General features: G+C 41.3%; 1 protein-coding gene across 50 annotated transcripts in view; it reads right to left on the minus strand.

Moving 5' to 3' along the window:
- TRIP12 (thyroid hormone receptor interactor 12) overlaps window positions 1-23721 on the minus strand; it is a 161457-nt gene that overhangs the window by 99295 nt on the left and 38441 nt on the right. For all 50 annotated transcript variants that reach the window (XM_055109162.2, XM_024927799.4, XM_063595575.1 and 47 more), the window contains one exon: window positions 19471-19617. In XM_055109162.2, coding sequence (XP_054965137.1) covers window positions 19471-19568 — 98 coding nt within the window. In that variant the 5' untranslated portion in view covers window positions 19569-19617. The remainder of the gene's footprint in view (window positions 1-19470; window positions 19618-23721) is intronic.

Below are 23721 nucleotides of genomic sequence, written 5' to 3' on the forward strand. Positions count from 1 at the left end.
GACCAGCCTGGCCAAGATGGTGAAACCCCGTCTCTAATAAAAACTACAAAAATGAGCCGGGCACGGTGGCGCACACCTGTAGTCTCAGCTACTTGGGAGGCTGAGGCAGAAGAATTGCTTGAACCCAGGAGGCGGAGGTTGCAGTGAGCCGCGATCGTGTCACTGTACTCCAGCCTGGGTGACAGGGCGAGACTCCATCTCGGAAAAAAAAAAAAAAAAAGAAAGAAAGCCCCCCACCCCTCCCCCCTCTCCCCTCTCCCCTCTTTCTACGGTCTCCCTCTGATGCCGAGCCGAAGCTGGACGGTACTGCTGCCATCTCAGCTCACTGCAACCTCCCTGCCCGATTCTCCTGCCTCAGCCTGCCGAGTGCCTGCGATTGCAGGCGCGCGCCGCCACGCCTGACTGGTTTTCGTATTTTTTTGGTGGAGACGGGGTTTCGATGTGTTGGCTGGGCTGGTCTCCAGCTCCTAACCGCGAGTGATCCGCCAGCCTCGGCCTCCCGAGGTGCCGGGATTGCAGACGGAGTCTCCTTAACTCAGTGCTCAATGGCGCCCAGGCTGGAGTGCAGTGGCGTGATCTCGGCTCGCTACAACCACCTCCCAGCCGCCTGCCTTGGCCTCCCTAAGTGCCGAGATTGCAGCCTCTGCCTGGCAGCCACCCCGTCTGGGAAGTGAGGAGCGTCTCCGCCTGACCACCCATCGTCTGGGATGTGAGGAGCCCCTCTGCCTGGCTGCCCAGTCTGGAAAGTGAGGAGCGTCTCTGCCCGGCCGCCATCCCATCTAGGAAGTGAGGAGCACCTCTTCCCGGCCGCCATCACATCTGGGAAGTGAGGAGCGTCTCTGCCCGGCCGCCCATCGTCTGAGATGTGGGGAGCACCTCTGCCCTGCCGCCCCGTCCGGGATGTGAGGAGCGTCTCTGCCCGGCCACCCTGTCTGAGAAGTGAGGAGACCCTCTGCCTGGCAACCGCCCCATCTGAGAAGTGAGGAGCCCCTCCGCCCGGCAGCCACCCCGTCTGAGAAGTGAGGAGCGTCCTCCCTCCTCGTCCAGGAGGGAGGTGGGGGGGTCAGCCCCCCGCCCGGCCAGCCGCCCCGTCTGGGAGGTGAGGGGCGCCTCTGCCCGGCCGCCCCTACCGGGAAGTGAGGAGCCCCTCTGCCCAGCCAGCCACCTCGTCCGGGAGGGAGGTGGGGGGGTCAGCCCCCCGCCTGGCCAGCTGCCCCGTCCGGGAGGCGAGGGGTGCCTCTGCCCGGCCGCCCCTACTGGGAAGTGAGGAGCCCCTCTGCCCGGCCAGCCGCCCCGTCCGGGAGGGAGGTGGGGGGGGTCAGCCCCCCGCCCAGCCAGCCGCCCCGTCCGGGAGGGAGGTGGGGGGGTCAGCCCCCCGCCCGGCCAGCCGCCCCGTCCGGGAGGGAGGTGGGGGGATCAGCCCCCCGCCCGGCCAGCCGCCCTGTCCAGGAGGTGGGGGGCGCCTCTGCCCGGCCGCCCCTACTGGGAAGTGAGGAGCCCCTCTGCCCGGCCAGCCGCCCCGTCCGGGAGGGAGGTGGGGGGGTCAGCCCCCCGCCCGGCCAGCCGCCCCATCCGGGAGGGAGGTGGAGGGGTCAGCCCCCCGCCCGGCCAGCCGCCCCGTCCGGGAGGGAGGTGGGGGGGTCAGCCCCCCGCCCGCCCAGCCGCCCCGTCCGGGAGGGAGGTGGGGGGGTCAGCCCCCCGCCCGCCCAGCCGCCCCATCCGGGAGGGAGGTGGGGGGGTCAGCCCCCCGCCCGGCCAGCCGCCCCGTCCGGGAGGGAGGTGGGGGGGTCAGCCCCCCGCCCGGCCAGCCGCCCCGTCCGGGAGGGAGGTGGGGGGGTCAGCCCCCCGCCCGGCCAGCCGCCCCGTCCGGGAGGGAGGTGGGGGGGTCAGCCCCCCGCCCGGCCAGCCGCTCCGTCCGGGAGGGAGGTGGGGGGGTCAGCCCCCCGCCCGCCCAGCCGCCCCGTCCGGGAGGTGAGGGGCGCTTCTGCCCGGCCGCCCCTACCGGGAAGTGAGGAGCCCCTCTGCCCGGCCAGCCGCCCCGTCCGGGAGGGAGGTGGGGGGGGTCAGCCCCCCACCGGGCCAGCCGCCCCGTCCGGGAGGGAGGTGGGGGGGTCAGCCCCCCGCCCGGCCAGCCGCCCCGTCCGGGAGGTGAGGGGCGCTTCTGCCCGGCCGCCCCTACTGGGAAGTGAGGAGCTCCTCTGCCCGGCCACCACCCCATCTGGGAGGTGTACTCAACAGCTCATTGAGAACGGGCCATGAGGACAATGGCGGTTTTGTGGAATAGAAAGGGGGGAAAGGTGGGGAAAAGATTGAGAAATCGGATGGTTGCCGTGTCTGTGTAGAAAGAGGTAGACATGGGAGACTTTTCATTTTGTTCTGTACTAAGAAAAATTCTTCTGCCTTGGGATCCTGTTGATCTGTGACCTTACCCCCAACCCTGTGCTCTCTGAAACATGTGCTGTATCCACTCAGGGTTGAATGGATTAAGGGCGGTGCAAGATGTGCTTTGTTAAACAGATGCTTGAAGGCAGCATGTTCGTTAACAGTCATCACCACTCCCTAATCTCAAGTACCCAGGGGCACAAACACTGCGGAAGGCCGCAGGGTCCTCTGCCTAGGAAAACCAGAGAACTTTGTTCACTTGTTTATCTGCTGACCTTCCCTCCACTATTGTCCTGTGACCCTGCCAAATCCCCCTCTGCGAGAAACACCCAAGAATGATCAATAAAAAAGAAAAAAAAAAAAAAAAAAAGAAAGAAAGAAAAAAAAAAACAACAATGCCCACACTGATCTTACCTAAAATTATTTTAAAGTGTGATATTCTAAGAACTGTTTAAAAAATATATTTTAAAAATATAAAATATTGATACTTAAATGTCCCTTCTGCCTATCTGTTTAGCCCATGGGACTTAATACATTTTCCATAAAGGAGAGTAAATATTTTCAGCTTCCTGGGCAATACTGTATGTCAAAAAAACAGGTACAGAAAATTCTCAAACAAACGAGCATGGTGGCTATACTTCAATCAAAATTTTATTTACAAAAACAGGCAGTGAGCCAGATTCAGCCCATGCGCTATAGTTTTCAACCCTGGCTAACAAGGAATAGACAACCAGATGGTACCATGAAGTGACAATATGGGGCCTCCCAAAATGGAGCTCTATTTTATTATGTCCACTTATAAATTATTAATGCTCAAAAATGCTGCAAAGTAAATCTCCATAAAATAATGATGTCCAATCTGGAATAGCCAATTAGAACATCACAGTATTCAGAGGTAAAGGAGCCTTGGACGCCTCCTTTTAGCTCATTTTACCACCTCTCTAATTTAGCAAGCCTTAATGCTTCAACTTTAGTTTTTATTAAAAAGCATAATCTTTTTAAAACCTAGTAAAATTTATATCCACTATAAATAAAATTTGTAGAACAGTATAGTAAAATGCATGACAAACTCTTTTAAATAGCACTAGAATGAGGTCATTTAGTAAATTATAGCCCAAAGATTTGGGTGAAAGAGAGAGAGAGAGAGTGTGAGTGTGTGTGTGTGTGTGTGCGCGCGCACGCGTGCACACATGCGTTCAGGAGCTTCTATAACAACATATGGGTATTCCTGAAAAAAAAAAAACTCATGTCTCTGCAAAATTATCCACTAAAAATAACCGGGCTGATTTGTTAAAAATAAGATGGGCCCAGAGCACACAAACCTATGTTATTTTGTAATGAGCATCCCAGCAAAATCACATCAATTTTAATAAAAAATTAAATCTCCCAATAAAATTTGCACCAATAAATCCACTTGAGACTTATTTTTGTATTTTCTCCTTTTAAGTGTAACTTTTTAAAGGCATTTTTTAAAAAGCTTCAAAAAATTAAAAATATAATTATTCTTGGGTAGACTTTCCTGTTTGTTATCTTCTTTCTTTAGAAACAAAGGAGTAAATGGTTTTGAACTTGTTGAGACTGCTTTTGACAGTACAAAGTATGGTGGTTTTAGAAACCACTGGAATAGCTATTTCTTTCACTAAATTATTTGTGCCAGATTTTCAACTTTTTTTTTTTTTTGGTATAATGTCTTCAAATGTTACCAAACCTTCCTCTTTAATTGAAAGGTCTTTCCCCATTTTCAGTTTATACATTAGCACTGTGGGAAAAACTGCTTATGAACCAACACTACTTCCACGTTATATTGACATTATTTCTCTATTTACCAAGTGTGTATGGGCCAATTCACATTAAAGAAACCAACACTGCAACAGAACAGACTATAATCAACTCTGCGTTATGTGCTTTCAAGATCATTATGTGCTTTCAAGATCATTTGGGTTATGAAGCCTCAAATGCTTCTGAGTGTTAACTTTTAGGCACATAGTATTGACTGTACCCTTCCACCTACATTTGTACTGCTATTTAGTCAAATCCTTTACAGTAGTCCACAGAATTAAAAACCATCTCTAGTCCAGAGGACATCTAAAAGAGACCTAAACTTTATATCAAGAGCACAATATTGGGCCAGGTGTGGTGGCTCATGCCTGTAATCCCAGCACTTTGGAAGGTTGAAAGCAGGTGGATTGCTTGAGCTCAGGAATTCAAACAGACCAGCCTGGGCAACATGGTGAAACCCTGTCTCCACAAAAAATACAAAAATTAGCAGGGTGTAGTGGTACACACCTGTATTCCTAGCTACTCGGGAGGCTGGGGTGGGGAAGATCACTTGAGCCTGGCAGGTCAAAGCTGCAGTGAGCTATGGTTGCACCACTGCACTCCAACCTGGGCAATAGAGTGAGATCCTCTCTCAATTACAAAAAAAAAAAAAAAAAAAAAAAAAGAAAGCAAAATGCTGTCTTAATGTTAGGAAAAATGAGGAAAGTGGCTAGTTACAAGTAGCTAGTTAATTCCTATTGTAGGTATTAAACTGCCTGAATTTAATTTTTATGCTAGACATATTCACAGCTTATATGATATGCATATATATAATATACACACACATATTACCACTTATATTTGGTAATATATGCACGTATTACATAATATACATGCATATATTACCAAATATAAATGGATTGTGGGTTTAATTACAACTCTAAATTTGTTTGTGTATATGTGTATACAGACACATTTTTATGCTTTTCTACTTTAAATACACAATTATAACATTATAGTTTTGTCTTCTAAAAATTAGATATTTTATTTCAAATGCTGGAAAATCCATGTTTTAAAAGAGCCATTGATTTTCAATAATTAATGGTGGAAAGTTCAGTTTAAACCACTTTAAATAAATAACTCACTAATGTTCCCTGTAAAATGCACTGTTTTTCTATTTCTATTACAAAAAGAAGCTTGATTCACCTGATCAATGTTCCTATCTTTAGTTACACTGAAACACTAGCCCAAATGATTCTATAATTTAAAGTAAAGCAGTATTTCTAAACAGCAAAAATACTGCCCCTAGGAAGCATTCTGGAAACATACACTGGGAAGTGGCAGTGGTATTCCCATTTAGCAGGTGTGGATTAGAGGTAAAGATGGACAACGTACAGAACAAAAAGACCCAACTGTCCCATGCCCCATGTATTTCAAACAGTCTTGGTAATATATGAAAACCTTATGAAAAGCCCTGACAGTGTGGCAGTGACATAGGTGAAAAACGTGCTTGCAATTTCTCAGATTTGTTTTGCACAGTTCTTACATATTAAATTTTCCAAGAATGCAACGACAAGCGATTATACTATTTTTTTGGCAGCTTTACCAAGAGTCAGGCACTGTTTTTAATGCCTATGATGAAAATGCTGCTTATGGCATTTAAGTCCATTGTTGTAACTGTCACATTCAGTGACTCCAAATACAGATGCACTATAATTTTGTGTCACTGTGTCCAAGCATTTACCTATTGAGATGTTATTTTTGTTATCAACTATTTTCCTTTTGTTTATCTTTGTAAAATGCTAAGACATTATATCAATATTTCTAAACTGTGTGTAGGCAGGTATTTTATTTCTTCATTTATTTGAAGATATTAAAAGAGCATAATAAAAATATTTATATGATATACATTATAGACAGGGAGCACTGCCTCTGATAGAGTTGAGAACCATTGTACTAAGCTACTCATTTCAAAAGATGTTAGGTTTGCCACCAACAAATATATGCAAGTCCCAACGGGGCACATAAATATAGGTAACAGTCTAGTCCCTGTCCTCAAAGAGGTCAGAGTCTCATAAAACAAAGTAATCTACCAGGTACTCTCCATAGATGTTTCCAACGAATACTTTTAGCAGGAGAATATAAGCTTTATAGGCCACACCATTTAAACCTGGCCCTGAAGGATGAAAAGCTGAGGAAAAAAAGCTTTCCAGTCAAAAGCAGAATACAGGCAAAGGCAGAGGCAGGAAATTTTAAAGCCCATACAGTAACTGGCAAATGATATAAATTGCCCTGAACATGGAGATACATCAGAAAATATGGATGAAAGGATGTTCACCACTATGCAATTCATTCATGTAACCAAAAACTACTTGTACCCTGAAAGCTACTGAAATAAGAAAAGTATATATATATATACACACACACATAGAGGTTTTTTTTGTTTTTTTTTTTTTAAGTATAGGCTATGGTCAGACAGGGAAGGTTTTTTTTGTTTTGTTTTGTTTTGTTTTGAGACAGAGACTCTCTCTGTCACCCAGGCTGAAGTGTAGTGGCATGATCTCAGCTCACTGCAACCTCTGCCTCCTGGGTTCAAGAGATTCTCCTGCCTCAGCCACCTGAGTAGCTAGGACTACAGGTGCCTGCCACCATGCCTGGCTAATTTTTATATTTTTAGTAAAGATGGGATTTCACTATGTTGGCCAGGCTGGTCTCGAACTTCTGACCTCAAATGATCCTCCTGCCTCAGCTTCCCAAGTTGTGGGATTACAGGTATGAGCCACTGTGCCCGGCCAAAATAAATGTCTGAAGACTTTAGAGATAGTATATGAGAAAAAGGGAGAAAACACCACTATTAATCTTCTAAAAAGGAGCCCTCTGCCTTCTTTTTCTCTCTGTATTACAAGAAAACAGCCTTCCAAATGTGATAAAAAAGCTTGCAGTTAGTATAAGAACCATTTGTATATATATTTTTAAGTGACACTGAACCCTTTTAAGAAGGCATTCCAAGACTGGGAAAGCTTTTTAAAAGTGGTTTGGAGTATCAGAAGAATGAAAGCAAATCCTCAGTGAGGGATATGAGACAATCTATGGCAGCTGACAATTTCTTATAGGTTTTCCAGTATGCTTATGATGTGACTTTGACTCAATTCCAAACTTGATTAAAATAAAGCATAGTGCAAAGGAAATTACTAATAGAAAACATACAAACTATTACTTTGTAGGCCCCCCAAAAAATTTAACACGGGTACTACTAAGAATCAAATGTTTCTAACTTCCAACTACAGAAAAGTAGCCTCTGCTTCTCCTTAGACCAAGGCAACCATGCCATTGTTGAATACAGCACCATATTATCTTGCCTCCTGATCCCAAGGCCTGATGGGACAGGCTAGTTTCAGCATTACCAATGCAGCAGGCACACATGTCTCCACAGCTAAAACTCCAGGCTGCCTAATTAGAGCAGTAAGATTTACTATTACTGAAAAGAGCAAGTTACAAATTACCCAGCCGATTCTAGAATACTTACTTTCATTCATTCATTCATTTATTTTTTGAGACAGGGTCTCTAGTCCAGGCTAGAGTGCAGCGGTGTAATCTTGGCTTACTGCAGCCTCAACTTCCTGAGCTCAGGTGATTCTCCCACTTCACCCTCCCAAGTAGCTGGGACTACAGACACTTACGACCACACCTGGCTAATTTACTGTATTTTTAGTAGAGACAGGGTTTCGCCATTTTGCCCAGGCTGCTCTTGAACTCCTGGGCTCAAACGATCTGCCTGCTTCAGCCTCCCAAAGTACTGAGATTACAGGCATGAGACACTGCGCCCAACCAATTCTAGTATAAATACCTTTAAAAAGTGGCTCAAATTCAGTCATAAGAGGCATTAAATTATTTTTGCATCACATCATGTCTCCCCATAACATTCTCCTCCTCCCAAACAAGAAGCAGTTTGAACTTGCTTCTGACTGAACAAATGAGAGGACAAAAAAAGAGACAGGAAAGAAATAAGAATTAAAGAATATAAAAGGAAGGCACTCACACGGGTTAAACAGACGAACGAAGAAAACACACGGGACCAGTGGCTAAGTTTCACTAAGTAGGCTTTAGGGAAACAAACTATCATAGAGATGCAAATAAGAATGCAAAATAACGTATAAACATCCTATGACAGCTACATCTCAAGAATATTCTGTTTTTCCTTTTTCTAGATGCAAGGTAGGATGGTACTTGTCCAACCACTTGGAAGCACGTACTGCCATGTGACTTGCTTCAGCCAAGGGAATGTGAACAGAAGTGAATCACTGCTGGGGGAAGTTTTGGAGATTCAAGAGTACAGTTCACCATATTCTCTTACTTGACAACACAGCAAGGTATCTGAATATCTGAATGTGCAGGCATGGAGCAGAGCTTACCGCTGACCTGGACAGACAACTTTTTTAGTGGCTAGATTATAACCACTAATATCTAGGAGATGTTTTTTCCTGTAGTATTATCTAGCCCACCTTGCTACATAGCCCATTTTAACTATGCCCTATTTCAACCCTTCCTTACTCCAATCATGTTTTCATCATTTCAGTAAAAAAGAAAGTCACATTTCTGTGCCCAGAAATTCCAAGGAAACAAATATCCTTTTCTAACCCATACTAGTAATTGTTGAACACCTACCACTTACCAGCAAATAAACACAATACACAAAACTTCGAAATAAAACCCAGACTGTGAAAGGAATTAATGAGTCCACATGTCAAAGACAAATATAGTTGACATATACCACACCTGCTTTGCAACTGTTGCTTCAGCCTCAGAGCCCAGATCAATGAGGTCATCTCTAGAAATGTTTCTCATCTGACTCTAATAACAACCTGTATCCCCATTCCCCCTACCGAGCTGGGTTGCTTTCTGGGTTCTTTCCCTGGTAGGAAAAGAAAAACCCTACCCCACCCTCATTTCTATAACTACTATAGAGCACGGTGCTTACTAACGTGGTGTTCAACAGATGAATGAATATAATCTTATACTGATGTTGTATTAAGGCACTCTAAAATGCCAAAAGAGGCATTATTAAAATAACACTTGCATTATCTCCAGAATCAGAACAACAGTGGAATAATCAATCCTAGAAAAGGCTAAGAGTCAACACAACTTTAAAGAACTACTGAGGAATTTAAACTTGCCAGAACGTTAGCACACACATACTCTTTGCTCTTCTCCGCCTGTCCATCTTCCTCCATAAGGCACATACACAGCAGTTGGCAACTTCAGATTCACATCTTCCCATCTTTGTCACCAGAAAGAAAAAAGCTAAATCTTCCAACTTTTCTCATCTTGATCATGTGACCACACCAGGCTTATCACTGTGCTCAGAAAGAGGGAGTACTGTCGATTCCCCTAGCTTTCACCAAAGGTTAAGGAATAGCTAACAGGATCAGAGTAAAACTGTATTAGAACAGAGTAACTACCCATCAAAACGCATGGGAAGCCATTCCACAAGACTACTGTTTTAAGGAGAGGTGCCGTGCACAACAAAAACCATGAAGAACATTATTTATTGCCACCTCCATGAAAATGGTATAATCTTTTTAATAATTCAAAATGAAAGAGGGCTTGATCTAGCTTCAGAAGATGAGAGGCCTAAAAGTTAAGCCTTAAGGCACAGGGAAAGAAATAAACATGGTGTACAAAGAGATGGTGAGATCTGCCTGGATGGACATGACATGGTAGCAAGAAGCAGTAACCTAAGGACAGATGAACAGAGGGGAAGCAGCCAGACAGATACTGAGTCTGTAGTTCCCAGGGATCTCCAAAATGTTACAGTGCTTTGGGATCTGTATAAGATTTCTAAGACTGGAAAAGAGTATAAACTACATTGATGTGGAAACTTTTGAATGGATCTTGAAAGACTGGCAGAATTTCAGTAAGATAAGGTCTAGAATACAGAAGGCAAGCCTTTTAAAAGGAAAATGGCATGATCAAAATTACTAAAGAAGGAAATTGCAAGGTATTTTAAGTAGTTAAGCATAGAGTAAAAACCATCAAGTTTTAGTCTCTGAAATCAGTAGATAGGAATTAAGTTTGGCATTTTATTTATTTATTTTTTTGCGGTATACTTCTTTCAAAAATCAAGAAAAGGAAAGTTAAGTTGATTGGTACACTGACAGCTTGTCCTGAGTCCTTCTTGAGTGTGGCTTCATTATTTCACTAGAAAACATCCTAATCCGGCTAGACACGGTGGCTCACACCTGTAATCCTAGCACTACGGGAGGCTGAGGGGGAGGATCACTTGAGCTCAGCCTGGCCAATGTGGTGGAACCCTGTGTCTACTAAAAATACAAAATTAGGCAGGCATGGTGGTGCACACCTGCAGTCCCAGCTACTCGGGAGGCTGAGGCAAGAGGAGGCTGACGCAGGAGGATCACCTAAGCCTGAGAGACAGAGGTTGCAGTGAGTCAAGGTCACACCACTGCACTTCAGCCTGGGCAACAGAGCAAGACACTGTCAAGAAAAGAAGAGAGGGGAGGAGAGGGGAGGGGAGGGGAGGGGACCGGAAAGGAAAGAAAAGAAGAAAGAAAAGAGAAGAGATCCTAATCCAAACCAAATTGGTTTCTTCCCAATTTTCTTTGCAATATTAGAAAATTAAAAGACATTAGTAATATGGTTTATATGTTTGTCCCATCCAAATCTCATGTTGAAATGTTGGAGATGGGGCCTGGTGGGAGGTGTTTGAATCACTGGGGTGGATGGATCCCTCATGAATGGCTTAATGCCAATGCCCTTGGGGTGAATGAATTCTTGCTCTGAGTTCACTTGAGATCTGGTTGTTTACAAGTGTGTGCCTGCCCCCACCCCCCCTTGCTCCCACTCTTGCCATGTGGTATGCTGGCTTTGCTTTCTGCCGTGATTTTAAGCTCCCTGAGGCCCTCACCAGAAGCAGATGCCAGCACCACACTTTTTGTACAGCCCACAGAACCATGAGCCAATTAAACCTCTTTTCTTTATAAATTACCCAGTCTCAGGTATTCCTTTACAGCAATGCTGAAGCCTAATATAATTTGAAATTAGAAAATACAAAAACAAAATATTAATAAGGAAAATCAATAATCCTAGTATAATCAACTAGTAATTATATGCAAATGAAAGTAGTCTTATAGAAGACAATTTTCTAGAAGAGTAAATATTTGAAAACATACTCAACCCAGCAATTCCACTTACAATAACCTAGCTAGTACTAACTAGTACTAGAGAAGTACTAGTACAAGTTCACGATGACAGTGAGAATGTTCAGGTGTGGCATCATTTGCTATGGCAAAAACCTGAAACCAAATGATGAAAGGAGTGATTACATATATGCATAATTGATATATCTACATAACAGAAAATTATAGAGACATTAAAACTGATAATATAGTTTTAATGACAGATATTGTAAAAAAAAAAAAAAAAAAAAAAAAAAAGAAGAAGAAGCCTATATTAAGGCCAGGTGCAGTGGCTCATGCCTGTAATCCCAGCACTTTGGCAGGCCAAGGCAGGAGGACTGCTTCAGGCCAGGAGCTTGAGACGAGTCTGGGCAACATAGCGAGACCCCCATCTCTCTTTTAAAAAAAGAAGAGTCTGGGTGTGGTGGTGGCTCATGCCTGTAATCCCAGCACTTTGGGAGGCCGAGAGGGGCAGATCATTTGAGCCCAGGAATTTGAGACCAGCCTGGCCAACAAAGTGAAACCCTGTCTCTACTAAAAATACAAAAATTAGCCAGCTGTGGTGACAGGCACCTGTAGTCCCAGCTGCTCAGAAGGCTGAAGGAGGAGAACTGCTTTCTGCTTGAACTCGGGAGGCAGAGGTTGCAGTGAGCCAAGATCCCACCACTGCACTCCAGCCTGTGCGACAGAGCAAGACTCTGTCTCCAAAAAAAATAAAGAAAAAAATGCCTATGATATAGTTAATGAAGATAGCAAGTCACATTACGGTATGTAAAATAATTCTAACCTTAAAAAGAAAGAAATGAACAAAAATACAAATACAAAGCTGTCAAAAATGTCCTCTTACTCAAAAATCTTCCTGTCTTTTAAGAGTCTGTTAAACTCTGCACCTTCTACAAACTCTTAAGTATCCCTATAAACTTACAGGACTTACAAGACTCAAGTCTACTTTCCTAACCAGTGTATGTCATTTATCTTCTAATGGGTAACTCCTGTCTTGCCAACTGTTTTAAAGCTTCTTTGAGACTGACTTATACTTCTCCAAGCCAGCCTTTAAGGAATAGGACTGTAGTTTTTACACAATAAACTGGTAAGTATCAGCTAAACCAATTAAAAAGTCAGTTCTCCTGTACAGTGGTACAAAGGGAGATTGATAACAAATACAAAGAAAAAAATAATAGAAGGAGACTGCATCAAAAATTATTCTCAGCCAGACTCATTCTTTAAACCTACTTTTTCAATGTGACCTCATTACTAGAGAAACAGCAATAAAACAAGAATAAGGGTTTTCTTCTTTATCAAATTAGCAGAAAAATGCAAAATGGAGATAACGTGACTAGAACAATGAGAAAAAAGCACTCTTTCCCCTGATGGTGATAATGTGAACAGGAAGTAAAAAATTAATGCACAACAAAGTTATTCATAAAAAAGTCCCTTGGACCAAGCAGTTTCACTTCAGGGAATTTATCCTGAAGAGATACCTGAAATGTGAACATTTGGAGCATAAGCAAAAACAATTTCTCCTAAACCTACCTAACTATCCAAAAACTGAAAAAAGTAGCCATGGAAAATACTGTATACTCATTCAGTGAATAATGTGGCCACCATTTGTAAATGATTACCAAAAGATCACAATGACATGGGCAATGTTAATGCTAGGGTATTGAGAGAAAAGAGCAGGATACCAAACTGTACACACAGTGTGATCAGCTACATGCCAAAGTGTACAGATAAAAAAAGTTAACACAGACTTTTCTCTGAATAGTTCTTATTTTCTTTTTGTACTTTTCTGTATCCCAATCCTTTGAAATAGTTTTTTTAAGTGAAAACACAACTCTATTTCTTTCTATATAACTAATGGGGGTTTAAAAACATCTCTGCTCTAAAAATGTAAAGAAAAATAATAAATAGAAGGCTATATCCTATATTTCTCACAATTGAGTTTTTACTGAGTAATACATAATTATTAAAACTTTGCAGGCAAATTTTTTGATGGGGGTGAGAAGTAGGCAACTGTATACAAGCATTTCCTCTCATCATTGAAAAACTTCAGACAGATTCTAGTCAGATGTAAAAATGGGTCCATAACAAAGCTGAGGAAAAATTTATTCTTAGCATGGAGAAGGCAAAGGAAGAAAAACAGAGTTCGTAGACTTAATTATCTGATTTTAAAATGTTGTAGAAATTAAAATAAACCATAAAAAAAAACAGAAAAAAAATTTGTCCATGTTAGTGAATCAACACCTTTCACATAAAGGGCCCTAATAAAAGAGTAAGTATCTCCAAAATTAGACAAAAGACGCTAACAAACAGCTCAGAAAATAAATGAAAATGGCCCATGGAGCAAATTTTTCCACTCTATAGTAAACGAAGAAATGCTAACTTTAAACCAAGGAATTCTTTTTCCCCACAAACTTTTCTTTTTAAAAAGGGTATGCTCTATTGACTAGGATTTGGCAAAATGAGGACTCTCATGAAGTATTAGAAGTATTAAATTGGCCCAAGATTTCTGAAAGACAAAAGTCTTCAAAATATTCATACCCTTAGATTCTGTAAACCCATTTTCAAGAATTCGACTTGATAAAACCAGCTCACATTCAAATATGATAGGCATAAGCAATATTTTTTACAGCAAAAATCTGAGGAAAAAACCTAGAGGCCCAAATTTAAATTATGGGCTTTTATATTAAAGAAAATCATGGAGCCACTTTAAATTACCTCATGGAAGAATGTTACAGAATTCCAGAAAATACATCTAGTGATAACATCATCCCTATTATTTGTATGTTGCAAGTATACATATATTGATCTCTGTGGAATTTTGAAAAAAAACAAAAAGAAGCTACACGTATAGAAAAGACTGTAAGAACATAGACTAGAAATATTAACCATGGTTATCTCTGAGTGGTAGGATTAAAATTATTTTCTTTAATTTTCCTGAAGCGTCCCAATTTTCTATTCTCAATATGCACTGTTTATATAGTTAAATCAACCTTGAAGACACTACCACTAAAGCAATCTTAAAGTTGCTATAAAATTAAATTCAATCCTACCACTGCCACTTGAGAAAAACAAGAAAAAGCACACGGTATAATAAAAATGCTACTGCATTGCCAAGAGGGAGGTGGTAGCCTACAAATACCTGTGCTAGAACTGGAAAAGGCTAGGTAGTATCCCTGAGAGCAAGTCAACAGAGAAGCAGTGGAAAGGAGTGATTTCCTATAGAAGAAAAAGAGAACAGAAAAGAGAGGAACAGGTCAGCTACAATCCAAAAAATTAGAGAGGAAAGGGGCTAAGAAAAATAATAGAAGAGGAATAAGATGCCTAGTTCAACTGTGGATAGTGATGAAGGATGGGTGAAAAGGAGAGCAAAGGTAAAATTAAAAGGGATTAAATATATCCTCAGACTCTACTTTCATTTATCTTAAGAATGAATTTAAACTATTTTTAAAAAGAAACCATCTTGATTTGGGAGAAAGGCACAAGAGGTCACTGGAAGGAGGTTACACAAAGAAGACAGCTTAATGCAGAGGTTTAGAAAAAAACAAGAGTGGGTCAAAAATGAATCCTAGCACAAATCCTAGGAGAGAAAAGTGCTACTTAAATTCAAAACTAAAGTTTATACCCTCTTCTAACACTCCCTCATCATACGGATCCAGTGGGCTGCAATGAAACACTCTGGCATAATGAAAAGGTACACTGACTTTACAGTCAAGAGGTCTGGAATCAAGTCCTGACTACACACTAGCTATACAAAGTTGAGCAAGCTTCCACATTTGTAAGAGAGATTACATATTTAATTTCTGAGTTTCAACTGAAAGAATGTGTAATAATTTTTTAAACTTAAAACACTCCATTAATGCTGTTGTGTAACTGCTATTATTATCATTAGTTGAATCACTGTATCACTGTGAATACCTTTATGGGGCAAGTCAACCATTTTCAGGAAACGAAGGCTACAATGACAGCATTTTACTTAGGAAGGCTAAACGAGTCACATGAAGAGAATAAATATATAGCTGTAATTGTTCTCTCCCAATTAATCCCAATCCTCTCACTCCCAAAACTCCCTGGAAAGGTTTCTGAGAGTTTAGATAATTGCTAGAACAGTACACTCTATAGGGGTTTCAAAAGTCAATCTGGGTCAGGTGCAGTGGCTCATGCCCGTAATCCCAGCACTTTGGGAGGCTGAAGTGGGTGGATCACCTGAGGTCAGGAGTTCAAGACCAGCCTGGCCGACATAGTGAAACCTCGTCTTTACTAAAAATACAAAAATTAGCCAGGTGTGGTGGCCCATGCCTGTAATCCCAGCTACTCAGGAGGCTGAGAGGCAGGAGAATTGCTAGAACCCAGGGGGAGGAGGTTGCAGTGAGCCCGGATGATGCCACTGCACTCCAGCCTGTGTGACAAGAGCAAAACTCCATCTCAACAAAACAAAACAAAAATATATCAACCTGGGGGTTGATAAGAAGGCCTTCAAAGTTACTCCCAGTCTTGACATTTTATTATGAGCAAAAGAATCAAGCCAAGACGGCAAAATGATATTTAGAAGAGCCAGCATCTTCTCATCTCATTTGCATTCTTAAAACTAATAAGATGTTTTGGCTAAAGCTCTAAATTTCTATGTCCTGATCACACTCTTCACAACTGAGCATATTATTGACTGGCTTAAACTACATGAACTACAACAAGATTTGTCATTCTACAAATCTAATCGAGTTCCATCTCTGTTAACAACTTTGGGCTACTTAAACCAACACATCTTAATCGCTAGTATTAACCACTTCCATTTATGTCCCACTACTTTGTTTTTTATTTATTTTTTGAGACAGGGTCTTTCTCTGTCGCCCAGGCTGGAATGCACTGGCGTGCCCAGTCATAGTTCACTGAAACCTTGAACTCCTAGGCTCAAGCGATCCTCCCACCTCAGCCTCCTATGTAGCTAGAAATATCAGTGTGTTCCACTGTGCGCAGCTAATTTATTTTTTGTAGGAACAGAAAACTTCTACATGTGTCTTGTGATGACACATGATGTGTATTGCTATGTTGCCCAGGCTGGTCTCGAACTCCTGGCCACAAGTGATCATCCCACCTCAGCCACCTCAAGTACTGAGATTATAGTCATGAGCCACCATGCTCGGCCTTACTCATTTTTTTAAAATACATGATACTAGGTTGGTGCAAAAGTAATTGTGATTTTTGCTATTAAAAAAAAACTGCAAAAATCACAATTACTTTTGCATCAAGTTAAATACACAGCTGGGCATACTGGCAGGCGCCTGTCGTCTCAACTACTTGCGATGCAGTGAGCTATGATTCCATCACTGCACTACAGCCAGGACAATAGAGTTAGATTCTGTCTCTAAAAATAAAATAAAAACATAATACAATTTACAAAATTTTTTAGGCTGGGCGCTGTGGTTCATGCCTGTAATCCCAGCACTTTGGGAGGCCAAGGCGGTTGGATCAGGAGTTCAAGACCAGCCTGGCCAAGATGGTGAAACCTCGTCTCTACTAAAAATACAAAAATTAGTCGGGCAAGGTGGCAGACGCCTGTAATCCCAGCTACTACTTGGGAGGCTGAGGCAGGAGAATCACTTGAACCCGGAGGGCAGAGGCTGCAGTGAGCAGAGATCACAGCACTGCACTCCGGCCTGAGTGACAGAGTAAGACTCTGTCTCAAAAAATAAATTAAAAAAAATTTTTTAATCTACATAACACTGATATATAGAAAAAATGACCATGCTGAAACACTGTGGATTTTAGAAGCAATGCGCTGTTGATAGCCCACAATGATTGTCAGTTCACATGCAAGAGTCCCAATGCAACCTGAGGATTAATATGCATAAAACCGCAGTTGTTCTAAAGGTACAAGTTACTTATATGCACATACATACATATATGTACATCTACATGCAGTTTTTTAAAAGACAGAAGAAATGTCAATAGTAACCAATGTCAACAGCACATGTTATAAGTGTGGAATTATGTTTTTCTTTTTAGTTTTCTATATATTCAAAATAATCTAAAATGAACATGTAACACTTTTATTACAGGAGGAATAATATTTTAAAATCAGTCACATGAAGTTGAGTGTGGCTGCTCCAAAGAATAACCTGAATGTAAAAGAGCAAACATTTTCAGAACAGAGCTCTATATACTAAGTATAAGTGATAAGAGCTTAACATGCTAAAATACTGAAGTTTACCAATAATCCTATGAAATAGCTATCCCATTCTAAGAAACTGAGGTTTCCTGAAACTCTTAACAAAAGACACATAGCTATTTAATGGCAGAGGCAGAAATCACACACAAAGGCTGGGCGCGGTGGCTAACACCTATAATCCGAGCACTCTGAGGCCAAGGCCAATGGATCACTTGAGGTCAGGAGTTCGAGATCAGCCTGACCAACATGGTGAAACACCATCTCTACTAAAAATACAGAAATTAGCCAGGTGTGATGGTGCGTGCCTGAAATCCCAGCTACTTGGGAGGCTGAGGCAGGAGAATCGCTTGAACCCGGGAGGTGGAGGTTGCAGTGAGCCAAGATCATGCCGCTGCACTCCAGCCTGGGCGACAGCAACTGTTTTAAAAAAAAAAAAAAGAAAAGAAAAGAAAAAGAAAAAGAAATCACACGCAAAGCTGCCCTAGTCCAAAGTCCCTATGCTTAACCACTAAATAGTCTGACATCACCATGATGTGCTTTTATTCTTTACATTTGACATCAAAAAAAAAATTTTTTTTTTTTTTTGAGACGGAGTCTCGCTCTGTCTGTCGCCCAGGCTGGAGTGCAGTGGCGTGATCCCACTCACTGCAAGCTCCGCCTCCCGGGTTCACGCCATTCTCCTGCCTCAGCCTCCCGAGTACCTGGGACTACAGGCGCCCACCACCACGCCCAGCTAAATTTTTTTGTATTTTTAGTAGAGACGGGGTTTCACCGTGTTAGCCAGGATGGTCTCGATCTCCTGACCTCGTGATCCGCCCACCTTGGCCTCCCAAAGTGCTGGGATTACAGGCGTGAGCCACCGCGCCCGGCCTAAAAAATTTTTAAATACTTTACTAGATAATATGCATTCATGGTTATGGCGGCAAACTGCTGTATGAGATAATCCTATTAGAATTCAGCGGCTGAGCGCAGTGACTCACACCTATAATCCCAGCACTTTGGGAGGCCGAGGCGGGTGAATCGCTTGGGGTCAGGAGTTTGAGACCAGCTTGGCCACCGTGGCAAAATCTTGTCTCTGTGTCTCAAAAAACATTAGCTGGGTGCGGTGGTGCACACCTGTAATCCCAGCTACTTGGGGGACTGAGGTGGAAGGATTTTTAAGCCTCAGAGGCAGAGGCTGCAGTGAGCTGAAATAGTGCCACTGCACTCCAGCCTGGGTAACAGAGCGATGAGACTCTCAAAAACAAAATAATTTAACAATTATCTATTACAAGCTAAACGTAATCAATGTTAGTCCCAAAATTAGAGAACTAGGCCTTGCAAGAAGAGTTCTGAGTATTTTTTACATGAAGTGACAGTCCTTGGCTAAATCTGACTTGGAGTATTACATTCAAGAAAACACATCTGATCTGATTCTTCACACTACTTCATATGTAACTACTCCAACTAAAAAGAAACACCAGAACACTAAAAACATAAGACAACTCGTTCGCTAACAAAGTCAGAGTGCCTCACTACCCTGTTAATATCTATGCTGTCAAAAGGCATGATGAGGACAAAAGCTCAAAAGCTGAGTATTAAAACTCAAGTTCTTAAAACAAATGAGGCCTCTTTTCCATAAAGTATCATTAAGTCAACACATAAGGAAAAAGACCACGAATGGTGAAAGATGTGTTGTAACATACATTTAACGAAGCGAAGAGAAAGGGCAAACAAAACATGACACACCACATGCTAAATGAGGTGTCTGATCATGTCAGTGGCTATGAACTACTTCTTTGAGTCTAGCATATCTGGGGAAAAATTTAGGAACTGCTTTGGATTCCAGTTTGCTTTTAAGTACTTGGCTCACAAATCAGGAAAAATTACCCATATGCAATGAACCATTCAAGTTTTGGACCTCGCAAGGAGGTTTAAAAATATTTTTTCTTTTATTCCCAATTCCTTTTCAAATTACCATGAAATACATACCTTCCTCCTATTGAGTCGTCTTGTGGTTGGGCCCCGGCAGTGTTCCTCTGTGAACGTCGCAGTGACCCCCCTGGATTGTTATTAGGCCGGTTGGACATTGGCACCTCTCTCTTGAAGGGACATACCCTTTCTAGACACTACCATTCACTAAAAGAAAAAAAAATAAACAAAATTTATCAGATGTACAAAATACAATATGGAAAAGAAATGAGGGGAACTTATGGTGACGTGGAAATTTTCTGCAAACTATCTGATTTTACAGCCTTCACCCATGCTGCAATGTCTCACTGAACTGTGAAGTCTGATTGATCAACGTGTTAACAAAATGTCAGGGTACATGTAACATATTCAAGCCATGTGGTCCAGGACTCAGTATATAAAATTAACTTAGATTTCATGGAATAGCCAGAAAATTCTCAATTCAAAGAAAACAGAGCACAGGTAGAAATATGTCTTCGTTTCCCCATTCTAGTATTGTGCCTAAACAGGCACTACACCTCAAGTCAAAAGATGATGGCTCAAGTCTTGTGACGGAATAGGTGTTAAAGAAGTTTGCCTTTGTACAAATCACAGCCTCTAAGCCTAGGATTCCTTAGACACAGAATTAACAATGTATGTCATGTCTTCTTCACAGTATTGTTGTGAATAACAAATGAAAAAATAAATACAAACAAAATCGTGGCCGGGTGGAGTGGCTCACACCTGTAATCCCAGGATTTTGGGAGGCTGAGGTGGGTGGATCATCTGAGGTCAGGAGTTCGACACCAGCCTGGTCAATATGGTGAAACCATGTCTCTACTGAAAATACAAAAATTAGCCAGGTGTGGTGGCGCACATTTGTAAACCCAGCAACTTGGGAGGCTGAGGCAGGAGAATCGCTCGAACCCGGGAGGCAGGGGTTGCAGTGAGCCTAGATCATGCCACTGGATTCCAGCCTGGGCAACAGAGTGAGACTCCACCTCAAAACTAAACAAAACAAACAAAATTGTAAAACTATAGTATCTTACTGAAAAGATGAGGAGAAAACAGCTCAAATAGAGTAAATTGAGCAATGGTCTCAGATATTCTGGATTTTCAACAGCAGCTCTGCTGGCCGTGACCTTGGACAAAATAATCTCTATCTTTAATTTACTCTTCTTTAAAACCAGTACGTTACCTACCTCAACAGAGTTGTCAGCAACAAGAAATTGCGAAAGTATTTTTAGCTCAAATTTAGCTCAAAACAGTTCTTAACCAAACTGAACTTTCTATAAGAAATGATTGTGCAGATAAAATATCGAAACTCAGAAAATTAGTTTAACTGGTAAAACAAGCCAACATAACAATCATAGAATTACGACATGCACAAATAAAATCTTGCACTATTTTTTGTAAGCCTGCAGTCAAATACCAAGTGGAGTTCTTTCGTTACTTCTATTTACTGGGAAAGAGAATGAACATATGACATTATAGAAACTGGTGCCAAAGAGAATGCAAATTAATCATAATTAAATCTATTACTGTACTGGATTTTGTTTTAGAGATTCCTTATACTGTAATAAGAAAGTAGTTTTCTTTTGGGTTATATTGTTGATACAATTCAGTAGAAAAAGACTGTTTCTATCACATATGTCCAAATTAATATAATAAACTTTAATTAGAAAGTTCAAATTACTAATTTAAGGATAGTCAGTTTTAGAAAGAAAAAAATAAATACAATTAAACATTAAAAGAGAGGCAGGGAGAGAGAAGAGAAGGTTAAACTTACGCGTACTGATATGGAAAGATATGAAACTCTCATTTGTGTGTATGTATACCAAGAAGACTTGTATATAAATTTCTGTATACTGTCCACATGTTAAAAATTCATGGAAAGATGCATGAAACATACTTCGTTAATAATGACTACCTTTGAGAAAGGACTGGGGGATCCAGAGTTTAGAATGGAAGAAATCATTTTTGTTGTCATTGAGACTGATTGTCAATTTATAAGGAATTAAACAGGCTGCTCTAGCATAACAGCTTTAAGTACAGAGCTCTCGAGTCAAACTGTCTCTGCCCAAGTTCAATTCTGGACTCTAACACTAACAAGTTGTACATAATCTTGCATATATGAGTGTGTGCATACATACTTCCCTGTGCTTCAATCTATCAAATGAGGATAAAGAACTCACATGGTAGTTGTGAAGATCAAATGATAAATCCATGTAAACTACTCAATACAGTGCCAATCATATAGCAAGTGCTCAGTACATGTTAAGTATTATTATTACTATAAACATTTATTCAAAAGAATAAAAATACTTGTGGTAAAATAAAATCTAATATATTGGGAAAGGCTTCACCATAAAAATCACTGTCTATATGAGTCTTAATTTTTGGCAAAATACTTTCAAAAGTGAAATGTTTTTAATTAAGGGTAAACATCTCAATCACCTGGGAAGCTTTGTCAAAATATGAATGCCTGTCCCCTAACCTCAGATCCTCATTCTTTGGGCACAAAAATTGGAGACATAGTTTAAAAGAGCTTTCCTGGGTATACTGCGATACACCAAGAAGTTCAGCACATCAAAGAATAAAAGGCCAGTCTTTTATTGAAGTAGAAATTTCTCTACTTCAATCATCTCAATGCCATTTCACCTGGACCCAAACAGCAAGGACGGATACAAGAGAATAGGATGATACTGCTGCTCTCACTTTAAAAGGCAAAGAATAGTATTATAAACAAGGTTAGTAGTTGTCACCTGCCCACCTTCTGCTATTAAACGCCTACTGTATGTCATGGAGTGTTAAGTCATTCAAATGAAACTAAGTCAGGCTAGTTGTTTTGACCTAGAGTCACCTAGGTAACCTTAACAATGCTCCCCAACATCTTCAGTGCTGGTCAACTAGCACCATTATCAGCCAACAGCCTATTTGTCGATAATTCTTGAGATATAAGAGGAAGAATAGCAGGTAAGAACAAAGCTGTTTATCAAATTACTCCCTGCTGTTAAAGCATAAATTCATCTTTTTAAAAAGAGGCCAGGCTTTGTAAAACATTTGAACTTTAATTTCCTGAAAGTAAATAAAAGATTAACATATGATGGATACAGGATCTCTCCCTCTGCCAGGTATCAATAAAACCAGAGGGCTGGAAGGGATCCTCGGAGATGATCAAGTTCAACCCCTTATACTTTGCAGACAAATGCAAATGAAGAAAGTTCCAAGTAATCTGTTGAAGAACCAGTCTTCTGAATCCTGGTACTGAGCAGTTCTACACCCTTCATAGGTATCACCACCTCAACTTCGAAAAAAGTTTAATGCCTCTTTGGCTTCAGCTAAGAACCCAGAGGCCAAAAGTTTTCTCTACGCAATGAATTACAGAATGTTTTCCTTATAGAATATTCTGTACTGACTTGACCAATTACTTATGTCTACCATATGCTATTACTTAATTTTTAAAACACAAGTGGGAATTACACTATTACACTGCTAAAAGTTATGTTTTCATAGCCGGTAGTGAATATGAACTCGAAGATTCCATCTTAACAGATTAACTCCTAGTGTGAAACTGGAATTATAAACCCAATTTAATATCCCTATCAAATCCTGAAATACACTAGTCTTTTCTAACCATGGCCATACCTTCATTTCCGTAAAACTAATCAAGATTTTTCACATAAAACCTTTGATATTCAGTCCTAAGGTACTGAAATAAAATAGAGAACATGTATGACTTTAACAGGAAAAACAAAAAGGCTAATGGATGTCTTCAAGGTTGAAAACAAATTCACGACAACTTTAATCACTGAGTATACAACCAACTTATTCACTGTTTAAGTTAAATGACTTTTCATTTTATGTGAAAATGTATTTAACTCTACACGCAAATACCACATAGAGAAACAAAAACAAAAACAATTGGCTGGGCGCGGTGGCTCACGTGAGGTCATGAGTTCGAGACCAGCCTGGCCAACACGGTGAAACTCCATTTGTACTATAAATACAAAAATTAGCCAGGTGTGGTAGTGCGCACCTGTAATCCCAGCTACTTGGGAGGCTGAGGCAGGAGAATCGCTTGAACTCAGGGGGCAGAGGTTGCAGTGAGCCAAGATTGCACCACTGCACTCCAGCCCGACTAATAGTGAGTCCATTTCAAAAAAAAAACCCAAAAACCTGTATGTTGTTGTTTTATATTTACATTTAAAAATTCATTCCTAAAATATGTATCAAGAATAGTCCTTAAAGGAAAACTTAAACTAAAAACATTTTGCAATTTTTCCTTTTTTT

This window comes from Pan paniscus, chromosome 13 (genome assembly GCF_029289425.2).
Source record: "Pan paniscus chromosome 13, NHGRI_mPanPan1-v2.0_pri, whole genome shotgun sequence".
NCBI classification, from domain to species: Eukaryota; Metazoa; Chordata; class Mammalia; order Primates; family Hominidae; genus Pan; species Pan paniscus.